Source organism: Oncorhynchus mykiss, chromosome 20 (assembly GCF_057628025.1).
Source record: "Oncorhynchus mykiss isolate SJ-2025 chromosome 20, ASM5762802v1, whole genome shotgun sequence".
Classification (NCBI taxonomy): Eukaryota; Metazoa; Chordata; class Actinopteri; order Salmoniformes; family Salmonidae; genus Oncorhynchus; species Oncorhynchus mykiss.
In genome coordinates, this window is record NC_143041.1 from 6,835,476 (window position 1) to 6,849,459 (window position 13,984).

Genomic DNA, 13,984 nt, shown 5'->3' on the forward strand with positions numbered 1-13,984 from the left:
AATACATGTTAGCATCACCTTTGGAAATGATTACCGCTGTGAGTCTTTCTGGGTCCCTCAGGGGCTTTGTACACCTGGATTGTACTGTATTTGCACATTATTCTTTTTAAATTATTTAAGCCCTGTCAAGCTGGTTGTTGATCATTGCTAGACAACCAGTTTCAAGTCTTGCCATATATTTTCAAGCCAATTTAAGTCAAAACCGTAACTAGGTCACTCAAAAACATTCAATGTTGTCTTGGTAAGCAACTCCAGTGTATATTTGACCTTGTGTTTTATGTTATTGTCCTGCTTAAAGGTGAATTTGTCTCCAAGTGTCTGTTGGAAAGAAGACTGAACCTGGTCTTTGTGGCTGAATGTGTTTGAAATTCACTGCTCGACTGAGGAACCTTGCAGATTGGATTGGATGTGTAGGGTACAGATATGAGGTAGTCATTAAAAAAATCATGTCAAACACTTATTACACACAGATTGAGTCAATGCATTTTATGTTATACCTTGATAAGCGCAATTCTACACTGAATTTATTTAGGCTTACCATAACAAAGGGGTTGAATATTTATTGACTCAAGACATTTCAGCTTTTCATTTTGTATTAATTTGTAAAGATGTCTACAAACAGAATTCCACTTTGACATTATAGGGTACTGTGTGTAGGCTAGTGACACACAATTTCAATTTAATAAATTTTTAATTCAGGCTGTAACACAACAAAATGTAGACAAAGTCAAGGGGAGTGAATACTTTCTGAAGGCCCTGTATGTACAGTACATGCATCTCTAGCCATATAGAAATCGGTGGTGGTTGTTAGTCGATTTTAAGTGTGATGCAGTTGAATAGTGACAATGACATGTATTGTAGTTGACATCCATTCAAGCATTACACTCCAATTTTTACCCCAATGTGTGAAATATATACAGAACCAGTCAAAAGTTTGGACACACCTACTCATTCAATGGTTTTTCTTTATTTTTTACTATTTTCTACATTGTAGAATAATAGTGAAGACATCAAAACTATGAAATAACACATATGGAATAGTGTAGTAACCAAAAAAGTGTTAAACAAACAAAAATGTATTTTATATTTGAGATTCTTCAAAGTAGCCACCTTTTGCCTTGATAACAGCTTTGCACACTCTTGGCATTCTCTCAACCAGCTTCATGAGGTAGTCACCTGGAATGCTTTTCAATTAACAGGTGTGCCTTGTTAAAGTAGATTTGTGGAATTTATGTCTTCCTTAATGTGTTTGAGCCAATCAGTTGTGTTGTGACAAGGTAGGGGTGGAATACAGAAGATAGCCCTATTTGGTAAAAGACCAAGTCCATATTATGGCAAAAACAGCTCATATAAGCAAAGAGAAAAGACAGCGCATCATTACTTTAAGACATGAAGGTCAGTCAATCCGGAAAATTTCAAGAACTTTGTGTTATGATGAAACTGGTTGCCACAGGAAAGGAAGCCCCAGAGTTACCTCTGCTGTAGAGGATAAGTTCATTAGAGTTACCAGCCTCAGAAATTGCAGCCTAAATGCTACAGAGTTCAAGTAACAGACACATCTCAACATTAGTTGTTCAGAGGAGACTGCATGAATCAGGCCTTCATGGTCAAATTGCTGCATAGACACCACTAAAGGACAACAATTATAAGAAGAGACTTGCTTGAGCCAAGAAACACAGGCAATGGTCCGGTGGAAATCTGATGAGTCCAAATTTGCGATTTTTGGTTCCAACAGCCGTGTCTTTGTGAGATGCAGAGTGGATGTACGGATGATCTCCGCATGAGTAGTTCCCACCGTGAAGCATGGAGGAGGAGGTGTGATGGTGTGGGTGTGCCTTGCTGGTGACACTGTCAGTGATTTATTTAGAATTCAAGGCAAACTTAACCAGCATGGCTACCACAGCATTTTGTAGCGATACGCCATCCCATCTGGTTTGCGCTTAGTGGGACTATCTTTTGTTCTAGAAAATGCAAAATAGTACAAATAAAGAAAAGCCCTTAAATGAATAGGTGTGTCCAAACTTTTGACTGGTACTGTATATAAACAATAGCCTAAAAGTAGGCTAATTTTGATTGGCGTCAATGAGGAGATTCTGAATCTTCCCCCAAAGGGGAATGCGTGAATGGCATTTCCATCATCTTGGTTGAATATCGTTTATATTGTAACGAGTGCGCTGAGATTCGGGAAGCAAGTTCAGGGAGTGAGTGTTTTAATAAATGAATCAATGAATGAACGAATGAATACAAACTGTAAACACGAACCACAAACAACGCACCGACTTGAAAACAGAGTCAATAACACCTGAGGAAAGAACCAATGGATGTGACAGATATAGGGAAGATAATCAAAGAGGTGATGGAGTCCAGGTGAGTATCATGAGGCGCTGGTACGCGTGACGATGGTGACAGGTGTGCGGGATAATCAGCAGCCTGGTGACCTAGAGGCCAGAGAGGGAGTATACGTGACAGATATTTTTATCACATCTATAATGATAAAAGTTGCCATGTAACTCCTGAAATGCAAAGAAGCAGTAAATAATCAGAAGGATAGTTAATAATAGAAATGCAATTTTTCAGTGATGAAAACACAGCAGCCTACCACTTCTGATGTGATATTGCACCCCAAAATGAGGAGATCCTACCAGAAATGCCAAAGTGAAAGCAAATTTACGCTGCTATTTTCCATCCATCAACCATTTTCAGGCTGTTATAATGCAGACACTTATCCATATGACTCACAGATGTCCACTCTAAAGTAATGTTTCCCCCATAACATTCCTTCATGGCTAATCAGAAGGTTTTCAGCTCTGCTGGTGTTTGAGTTCCTCCTATTCTGATTTGACTAAAAGGTATTCTGGGAGGGTGGTGGTGGAGAAGTCCAGTTGTGTGTTCTAATGTGAGTTATTATACACAGCTGTAGTGCGAGGGAGGCCCATACTCCCTCCCCTGCCAAGATTTACAACCACTGTCCAAATGCACCCACCAGATGTGTCTGCCACTCCTAGGCCTAACCAACAGGAGCCAATGTCCAAAATCACACCATGGAGATATTATCTCTCCCCCACACATGGTCCATTTCATCTGCACATGGATCTGGGCCTAGATCCAACAGAGCCATAGATGATTTAGCTGAGGGGCTTAACGCCCAGACAGACTGCACATATTACAGACACGTTTACCGTCCAGATGTTCAACATTCACATTTCATCTGGTCATAACCAGGCAGGAAGCCTGATTTTAAAAACCATAAAGTTGATATTCACATTTAGAGGCCTTGAAATGCAACCTTCAAGGCATTTAGCAATAATTGTATATTTTCATCAGCAAAGGATCTCCTCATTTTGGGGTGAAATATCACATCAGAAGTGGCAGGTGTTTTCTTCAAAGGAAAATTGTATTCCTAATATTAACTATCCATTTGAGTATTTACTGCTTCTTTGCAGTTCATGGGGCAGCAGGTAGCTTGCTGGTTAGAGCCTTGGACTAGTAACCCAAAGGTTGCAAGATCAAATCCCTGGTCTGACAAGGTAAAAATCTGTTGTTCTGCCCCTGAACAAGGCAATTAGCCCACTGTTCATAGGCTGCCATTGAAAATAAGAATTTGTTCTTAACTGACTTGCCTGGTTAAATTTAAAAAAATGTATTTACAGTTCAGGAGTTACAACCTGCCCCCTGGCTTTTAGCTGTGATAAAATAAGCTTGAGGCTCAAAATGGTGAGAGAAACAGGTGAGCATGTGTTGAACCTTCTGAAAAGTATTGCTTTGTTTTCATGGCAAATTATTTCAGAATGTCTCCAACTGTTACAGCTACTGCAATGGCTGTAGATGCCTGTTGTTCAAATGGAATCGGCTATACTGTGACTATGTCCAAAGAGAATGCTGGATTTGGTGGGTAACTCTAAACTCCAACTGTCCTCCAAGTCACAGCAAATCCCATAATCAAAATGAGTAATTATTTTGCTTACAAGAGACACAATGCATGCAGTTTTGTGGGGACTCTCTCTGTACCCATTGATGTTGAAAGTATAACGTCCGCAGTGTGTCCATCAAGCACATTTTTTGATGGATTCAATCTATAAGGAATAGCTCTGAACCGTATGCAGAAGGAAAAGGTTCTGTGTAACTGCATACTCCTATGTAGTGGCCTAGCCTACCTTGAAGTATTTAACCCCCCACCCCCCAAATGCTTCTCACTGCTTCTCATAGCAACCCATAGCAACTACCTCTGTGGCAACCGGAATGTAGGACAACTCACCTCCCAACTGAAGCAACCAGCTTTTCGGACGGTCCAAGATGCCATTGGTTTGTTTGAGCCCACAGCAGGAGTGGCCTGCGAACTTGTCCATCAATAATGTATCTTGGATTACCTTTCTAAATTCTTCAGCTCATTCTTAGGTGAGGACCGGTCGAGGTGAGCCTGTGTGCCGTTAGCGCTGGGTGTCGGGGAAACCTTTGCCTATTCACGTGTAAGTGGATTTTATTTCAATTCAGCCTACTGTTATTTATAAAAGATGCTCACATACCTGTGACTAAATGGCTATTTTCGCAGACAATTGGCCATGTGATATTTCTTTCAATTAACGTTTTTCCCAGTGGACATTTAATTTTCTCATATTATTTGCAATTACTTCATATATCAATGATATGTTAATGATGCCAAAAATGTGTGACATTCATGCAAATGTGGAATATTGAAATATTCTAAAATATTTTAAATATCTTAAAATGTCTGGCATCAGAAAGTAGCCTAACTTTAGAATTTTCCAAATCGCATCTCAGAAACTGAAATGGGAATAGCAGCGGCCCAATATGGCGACTGGAGTATGGGTGAGTGGGCTTGTGGAAGGGAGTGGGTGAGTGGAAAGGAAAGTAGTGGATATGTGGAAGGGAGTGGGTGAGTGGAAAGGAAAGTAGTGGGCGTGTGGAAGGGAGTGGGTGAGTGGAAAGGAAAGTAGTGGATATGTGGAAGGGAGTGGGTGAGTGGAAAGGAAAGTAGTGGGCGTGTGGAAGGGAGTGGGTGAGTGGAAAGGAAAGTAGTGGATATGTGGAAGGGAGTGGGTGAGTGGAAAGGAAAGTAGTGGATATGTGGAAGGGAGTGGGTGAGTGGAAAGGAAAGTAGTGGGCGTGTGGAAGGGAGTGGGTGAGTGGAAAGGAAAGTAGTGGGCGTGTGGAAGGGAGTGGGTGAGTGGAAAGCGCTCTGCTATATGTTAGAAGGTTTTGATTGAGCAGTGTTTTATTTATTTCAATTCTTACCACTCAACTACCGTACACTGAGCTACGATTTGTGTTTTATTTAACCTTTATTTAATCTGGAAGGGCTCATTGAGATTCGAAATCTGTTTTTCAAGAGCGTCCTGACCAAGATAGGCAGCACCAAGTCATTAAACAATTACAGACAGACAACATGAAAAACTACAGGTAGTCTAGTAAAAAAACAGAATTCACAAGAGTATAACAAAATCATAAAACATCAAATGAAAAACATTGACAGGTCAGGGAATCAGCCTCAAAATCCTTCATCAATGATTTAAAAACACCAATCAGGACAAGTTCTTCCAGTTTAAAAGTATTTTGTAAGGCGTTCCAAGCCAATGGCACAGAGTAAATAAAAAGCATTTTACCAAATTAAGTTCGGACCTTTGGAACAGTTAGCAGGATTAAGTCCTGCGAACAAAGAAAGTACCAACCACATTTCTGAACAATAAAAATGCCTAAATAATATGGTTGTAAATCCAAAAGGGCTTTGTAAATAAAGGTAAACCAGTGACTGAGCCTACGATTGACTAGAGAAGGCCAGCCAACCCTTGTATATATATAATGTACAATGGTGCGTAAGGGTTTTGCAGTTTAAAATAATTTCACTGTTGGTTTTACACAAAGAATGGTACATTGTCGGTTATTAAACTGGCAAGTGTTTATTTTTTATTAAAAGTACTGACGATGGGTGTACTGTTTCCTTATGTGTTGTACAGTATGTGTGTGCTTACTGTGAATGTCATCCAGACTAATACAGAATGGCCACCAGACTAATACAGGTAGCTACTTCCCATGCTATTGCCGGTCAGTAGTGCCTGTTAAGCGGGAGCGAAGGGCACTGTGTCCCAGTGTTGTTGCCATTCTTGCCCTCCCCATTGAGTAGAAGACTGTATGTATCTATCAAGATGACATCTAGATGGTTATCAACCTTAGTTATTTCTTGTGTAGGCCTACTTGAAATAAAATCATGGGAAGGAGAAAAATTGGCAACTTCAGCAACACAATGATGATACCAAAGATATTTACAAGTAATCCAAGATTGTTCATCTGTGTCGTTATCAATGGGAGCAAATTAAGCATAGTGGACAGAACAAGCAAGGAGGTGGTTAGAGCCAAGCATGAGCTAGCAAGATCATATTGGCGCTTGATAGGATGTTTTTGCATATTTCCATTGGGGAACACCTTCTCTGTAAAGTGAGTGAGCACAATAACTCAGTTCACCCTTGCACTCCTTGTAAACAACGCAAAGGTTCACGTCTACAAAACTTAATGCACTATTTTCGTAACAGATCATAGTTTTGACAACAGAAAACTGTATTGGGCTCAGGCTTTTATTTGATGAGAAAATCAGCAGAATGTCAGCCCAGTTCCATCTCGCTCTCACTGATGGCCACTGGGCTTCCTCTCCTCACCATATTGGTGGGGAGTGGAAATTCCAACCGGATGCTTCAGAATTATACATCCAGTGAAACATCTGGCCCCTTGTTCTAGCTGTCGTGATAACCAGTAGGAAGCATGTCGGCAGGCACGTCAATACAACACCGGTGAACTGGTCGCCGGCTTATCGGCTCCTTTCGCTTTCCATACACCCACTCCTTTCGACATACCCACTTGCCTATACTCCCGTTGCCATATTGGGCTGCTTCTACCTATACTTGTGGAAACTGCCGAGCAAGTATAGCATCATCACTTCAGATTTTTGTATCTTATTGCCTTCAAAGATTCTCAATTAAATCAGTCGTCATGACATGTTTAGTGAAACATTTGTTGACTGCAAACGGCGATAGAATGACTCAACTGTTTGACAGAATCATCAATTTATTGACAAAATGGCTAAATCACGACTCCTTTTCAATCCTAGAAGACATTAGAATGTGTTGGTCTTGTGAAAATATAAGAAAATATAAGAGACCAATCTTTCTCAGTCTTATAAAGACTTAATGATAACAGATGACATGTGATATGCAAATACACTAATACACAGATCCAATATTGCATGTTTTCAGGAGAAAAGAAGAGCCCTGAGAAGAAGAGCGACAAATGGAGCTAATGGGATCCACCTTGACGGCGGAGTACACCCGACCCAAAACCAGCCAATACTTCCCAGCCATCTCCAACATGGTGTCCTCCTACCGGAGCAACCAGCCTGTGCTGGCCATGAACCCCAGTGCCAACCAGCCCTGGAGGACTAACGCCTACTACCGCACAGGCAGCGCTGCCGCCATCCCCTCCCTCTCCTCCATCCAGAGGGAGAACCTAGGCTTCGACCTGGTCCGAGCCAAGACTATGTTCTACCCGTCAAACCGGTCAGCCATGATCACCCGCTACACCCCAGACGACTGGTACAAGTCCAACCAGAGCAACTACCGTGAGTCGGAGTCGTCCAGGAACAGTGCGGAGCGGCTGAGAAGGGATACCATTAGGTTGATGCAAGATAAAGAGCAGCTGACAAGGAGGACCCAGGAGACCACCAGTAAGAACATCGGGGAACGCCTCAACGACATCAGTTTCTGGAGGTCAGAGTTGAACCATGAGATAGACAACATGGTGAGCGAGATCATGGCCCTCACTGAGGTGAAGAGAAGGCTGGAGAGAGCCCTGCAGGAGACGGAGGGGCCTCTGCAGGTAATGGTGTGTGTGCGTGCGTGCATGCACGCTTGCACGTGTGCGTGCTAAGCTCTATGTACTGTAAGAGTGTCCTGTAACTCCAACAGTACACAATGCATTCACACAGAAATGCAGATTGTGCAGTATAAAGCATAACAAACTCCATCTCCAGTGCACCTATTTAATCATCCATGCATGTCACTTACTCAACACAGGATCTTACTGTGTCTGATGGTAGTGGATAAAGTGACAGTAGAGTTATTGGTCCTTCACACCACTTCAGAGCAGATGGGGTCATCATTCACAATACTCTAAATTAGGTCACACGTGTCCTGTGAAGGTTGCAGGGCAACCAGGCAAAACCTTCCACAGAACAGCACCGGTGGTCATTTGTCCTAACCCAAAGTTCTTTGGGGTGTATAGTAGCGTCAACTTGATCTGGCTGGAGATCTGGTGACATGAAGGACCCACACATGGTAGTGGAGATCAGGTAGCAATAGATCGTTTTCAGAGAGGACCTCTAATAAGTAATTGGAACCTATGAAAAGAATGTATACTCACTGTATAGAGAGTCATACCAATCAAATCATAATTTGTGTATATACAGTACCAGTCAAAAGTCTGGACACACCTACTCGAATCAAGTGGAGAAGATGCAGTATTCAATATTCACCCAAGGAATGTTCTTTGTTTCAAGATTATATTTCCCGTTGAAACTCTAACACGTTCAAAGCTGAATACTAGAGCAATATTTCTAACATAGAACGTTGAGAATGGTCAGAGGCGATCTATAGAACACTAATGTAAATTGTATTTGTTATTTTGTGATGTCATTAAAAATGTTATAAAGGAAATACTGTAATTTGGAAAGTATACCCACTACATGTGCAAAGTTTCCATGCTATGCATTGTGCATGTCATTTGAAAAATGATTAGTGTTTTTGTTAACAGAGGGATGTGATCAAATCAAATCAAACTTTTTGTCACATGTGCCGAATACAACAAGTATAGACCTTTCCGTGAAATGCTAACTTACAAGCCCTTAACCAACAGTGCAGTTCAAGAAGAGTTAAGAAAATATTTACCAAATAAACTTAAGTAAAAAATAATAAAGAGTAACACAATAAAATAACAATAACGAGGCTATATACAGGGGGTACCGGTACCGAGTCAGTGTGCGGAGGTACAGGTTAGATGAGGTAAATTGTACATGTAGATAGAGGTGAAGTGACGATGCATAGATGATAAACAACGAGTAGCAGTCAATGTAAATAGTCCGGTGGCCATTTAATTAATTGTTCAGCAGTCTTATAGATTGGGAGTAGAAGCTATTAAGGAGCCTTTTGGTCCTAGACATGGCACTCCGGTACCGCTTGCCGTGATTTGAGAAACTATAAGAGATAATTGTTTTACATTACTTTGTACAAGTGACAAGTCACGCCCCCGAGTGAGGTCAGAGAGTGTGTCAGTCTGATGGAACCAAACTGTGTAAATCAATTGGTGCAACTGATTAGCTGTCCTAAGTAAAGTATCTTCGAAAGCGAATTTAAGTAGGACCATCCTACTACTCTGCTCAAACCATCGTATTACGCTACTCTCATCACCCCACTGGGAACCATCGACCCGGCTGGCTAGGCTATCCTCAAAGAAGCATCTTCATGAGCGAATAGAAGGAACATAAACTCTGTTGTCCTGTTCAGGTTTACACGACAAGTCACTGGATACCAGACAACTACAGAAGAGAACAACAATAGAAGACTTGTTGGAAACCTTTTTGGACAAACAATAGCCTTACAAGCATCCCGGGAAAAGGCCCAACCCCCTTTCCAAGGAGGCCTGGTTCAGAGAGAGAAACATGGCGAACCCAGACATTTCATATATAAACAATCATGAATACTTGCTCAAAGAGGACGGCGGTTTGTGTGCAAAGTATATGATTACTGTTAGAGTATTACGTTAGAATCTTATTAAGTTAGAGTCTTCTTAAGTTATAGTAACAAGCCGCCATGTTGTGTCATTCCGCTAGGGACCTGTTTTTAACATGTTAAGTGTGTATGTTTATCCTGTGTTACCATTTAATTAGCTAGTAAATAAATAATTAAACCTATATGTGTAATACTGAATCATTGCAGGTGCAAGGTTACAACTGTTCAGAATGATATGATACAAGGTTATGATTTAGAAGTTGACTGTTTATAGATGTGATAGGGAAAGACCTTTTAGAGTTGACTTCGGGAGATGGTAACTCTTAAAAGAACCACTCTCAAGGTGCCCAAATCCTAATGAGTTCATTGTTACATTATTAATTTAAATTGGGTAACAATTAAACATAGTTAGTTGATTAGATAAACAACAGTCCTCAAATTAACGTTAAAGTCAAGTCACAACATTATTTACATAAGTATTCAGACCCTTTGCTATGAGGCTCGGAATTTAGCTCAGGTGCATCCTATTTTCATTGATCATCCTTGAGATGTTTCTACAACTTGGAGTCCACCTGTGGTAAATTCAATTGATTGGATATGATTTGGTAGGTTTACAGCCTTATTCTAAAATTAATGGAATAGTTTTTTTTCAATACCCCATAATGACGAAGCAAAACTGTTTTTTAGATTTTTTTTGCTAATTTATTAAAAATGAAAATATTACATTTACATAAGTATTCAGACCCGTTACCCAGTATTTTGGTGAAGCACCTTTGGCAGCGATTACAGCCTCAAGTCTTCTTGGGTATGACGCTACAAGCTTGGCACACCTGTACTTGGGGAGTTTCTCCCATTCTTCTTTGTAGATCCTCTCAAGCTTTGTCAGGTTGGATGGGGAGCGTCGCTGCACAGCAATTATCAGATCTCTCCAGAGTTGTTTGATTGGGTTCAACTCCTGTGTTGTCTTGTGTTGTCTTGGCTGTGTGCTTAGGGTTATTGTTTTGTTGGGAGGTGAACCGTTGTCCCTATCTGAGGCCCTGAGCACTTTGGAGCAAGTTTTCATCAAGGATCTCTCTGTACTTTGCTCCGTTTTTCTTTCCCTCAAGCCTGACTAGTCTCCCAGTCCCTGCCGCTAAAAACATACCCACAGCATGATGCTGCAACCACAATTTTTCACCGTAGGAATGGTGCCAGGTTTCCTCCAGACGTGACGCTTGGCATTCAAAGATGCCTTTTGGCAAATTCCAAGCAGGCTGTCGTGCCTTTTACTGAAGTGTAGCTTCCGTCTGGCCACTCTACCATTAAGGCCTGTTTGGTAGAGTGCTGCAGAGATGGTTGTCCTTCTGGAAGGTTCTCCCATCTCCAGAGAAGAACTTTGGAGCTCTGTCAGAGTGACAATCGAGTTCTTGGTCACCTCCCAGACCAAGGCCTTTCGCCCCAATTGCTCAGTTTGGCAGGGAGAGTCTTGGTGGTTCCAAACGATGGAGGCCACTGTGTTCTTGGGGACCTTCAATGCTGCAGAAATTCTTTGGTACCCTTATCTGTGCCCCGACACAATCCTGTCTCGGCGCTTTAAGGACAATCATTCGACCTATTGGCTTTGTTTTTGCTCTGACATGCACTGTGAACTGTGGGACCTTATATAGACAGGCGTATGCCTTTCCAAATCATGTCCAATCACTTGAATTTACCACAGATGGACTCCAATCAAGTTGTAGAAACATCAAGGATAACCAATGGAAACAGGGTGCATCTGAGCTCAATTTTGAGACTCATAACAAAGGGTCTGAATACTTATGTAAATAAGGTTTTTCGGGTTTTTAATTTTCATAAATTCGCTACAAAATCGAATCAGTTTTTCACTTTTTCATTATGGGGTATTGTGTGTATATCGAAGAGAAAAAAATATTTATTTAATCCATTTTAGAAAAAGGCTATAACGTAACAAAATGTGGAAAAAGACTATGGGTCTGTAAATCAGGAATGCAGACAGGCTAGATCATTATATCTATATGAGTGACACAATACCCCTTGTTGTTATGTTGGACACATAATGACCAAAAAAAGGATGTTATTTTTCTCAATGACAGGTAAAAAAATAAAAAATAAAGTTTAAGGAAATACATTACTACACAACAAAACCCCTAACTAAATCAAGCCTGAGGGTCTTGTAAGTATAAAAGCAAGGCTTGCTTTCATGTCATAAAAAAACATTGAAAAGATAGTGGAACGGGATAATGTCTTACTGTGTTGTGTGAAGAATCAAATACTTGGTTAAGTCCTTGGTTACTACTGCATTGTCGGGACTAGAAGCACAAGCATTTTGCTACACTCGCATTAACATCTGCTAACCATGTGTATGTGACAAATAACATTTGATTTTGATTTGATTTACTTACCTTGTATGCGGTACAAATTCCATTATTGTGGGAGCACCTCCTGTAAGAGTATAAATTAGGCCGTTTGAGAAGGTTTGAATTCGAAGACACCTGCCTACACATTGTTTGAAGTACAACAGAACAACATACCTACTTTAGTAGGTCAGAGCTGTGTGCTGGAAAATCTGGGTAGAGAATGGGTGGAGTGGGCATTGTGGTGCGCATGTGAATTTCCATCATTTTTCAGCTTCAGACCAATGCCTAATTTTCAGCAAAACATTGTTTTTTGTTTTTAATATTAGATAACGTAGAGTTATTTGGCCATTAGATTGGAAGACCATCCTTCTACCACACCAGACTCTGTCTGTGCTTTACACTACTGCACTAATATATTTCCCATATAGTGCCTACTTTGGGCCAGAGCCCATAGGGCTCTAATCAAAAGTAGTGCACGATGGGCCCTGGTCAAAAGTAGTTCACCATGTAAGGGAATAGGGTGCCATTCGGGACACTGAATTAATATTGTGTGACCATCAACAGGTGTCCCAAGAATGCCTGTATCACAGAGAGAAGCGAATGTCCATTGATCTGGTTCATGACAACGTGGAGAAAGATCTCATAAGGGTACAAACAAAGACATGTCAATACAATCATGACTTATGACTATTTATCCTAATGATCAGAACCTTATTAACTGAACTGATACCTGTTTTGCTCATTATGTAACCAGGAAGTGGAGACCATTAAGTCATGCCAGGAGAGGATGAGGAGACATCTAGACAAAGCCATCGCTCAACTAGCGTGAGTCTACACTCCTAGAGTATGGACAGGACTACTGTATAATAGGCCTTCACTGTTTGAAAATGACATAGCAAATCCTCCAGTGTAAAAAAAAAGAGAGAAATTAACACAGAGAGTGTTAAATCAACACTGACTGTGTTAAGGCTATGGACCCATATAGACACCAGAACCGTATTAAAATACATACTGTTTGGTGTACAGCCTTATTCAAATATTTCCCAGAGTGCCTTGCCTTTCGTGTAAATTGTATTACCACTCATGACTATATTTGTTAGTGACAGTGACATGGTTGTTGCACTCATCCATTTTCAGTCCTATGGACTTCACCAAGTGAGATCCTAAGTGAGTAAGTTATTTTTGTTAGTATTTAACACAATACCATATGTATTTCATAAGGCCTTATATTAAGGAGCTAGTTCTACCCTAATACAGGGACTAAAACTCATACGCATCACTTTGAATCAAAACCATGCCCATCATTATCATATTTCCCAGCATGCTCTACAGCAGGTTGATTTTGAGAATTGTTTACTTCAATATCTATGTTTGTGCATAATTGATTGGTTACTCTTATACTTCACAAAGATAAATCACATATTAGAATCTGAACTCTGGCTAGTTTCCAGTAGGAACCACCCAAAACATTGTAAGACAGCATTATGTGACCTGCGGGTAGGGTTGCAAAAAAAACCTGGCAGCTTCATTAAATAGTACCCGCAAAACACCAGTCTCAACATCAACAGTGAAGAGGCAACTCTGGGATGCTGGCCTTCTAGGCAGAGTTCCTCTGTCCAGTGTCTGTGTTCTTTTGCCCATCTTAATCTCTTCTTTTTATGGAACAGTCTGAGATATGGCTTTTTCTTTGCAACTCTGCCTAGAAGGCCAGCATCCCGGAGTTGCCTCTTCACTGTTGACGTTGAGACTAGTGTTTTGCAGGTACTATTTAATGAAGCTGCCAGTTGAGGACTTGTGAGGCGTCTGTTTCTCAAACTAGACACTCTAATGTACTTGTCCTCT

General features: G+C 40.8%; 1 protein-coding gene across 1 annotated transcript in view; it reads left to right on the forward strand.

Moving 5' to 3' along the window:
* The first annotated feature begins 4,332 nt into the window (after positions 1-4,332).
* Positions 4,333-13,984, forward strand: part of LOC110499243 (tektin-3) — a 31,690-nt gene continuing 22,038 nt past the window's right edge. Inside the window, exons 1-4 of the mRNA XM_021576250.3 lie at positions 4,333-4,466; positions 7,263-7,881; positions 12,707-12,790; positions 12,897-12,967. Coding sequence (XP_021431925.2) covers positions 7,297-7,881; positions 12,707-12,790; positions 12,897-12,967 — 740 coding nt within the window. The 5' untranslated portion in view covers positions 4,333-4,466; positions 7,263-7,296. The remainder of the gene's footprint in view (positions 4,467-7,262; positions 7,882-12,706; positions 12,791-12,896; positions 12,968-13,984) is intronic.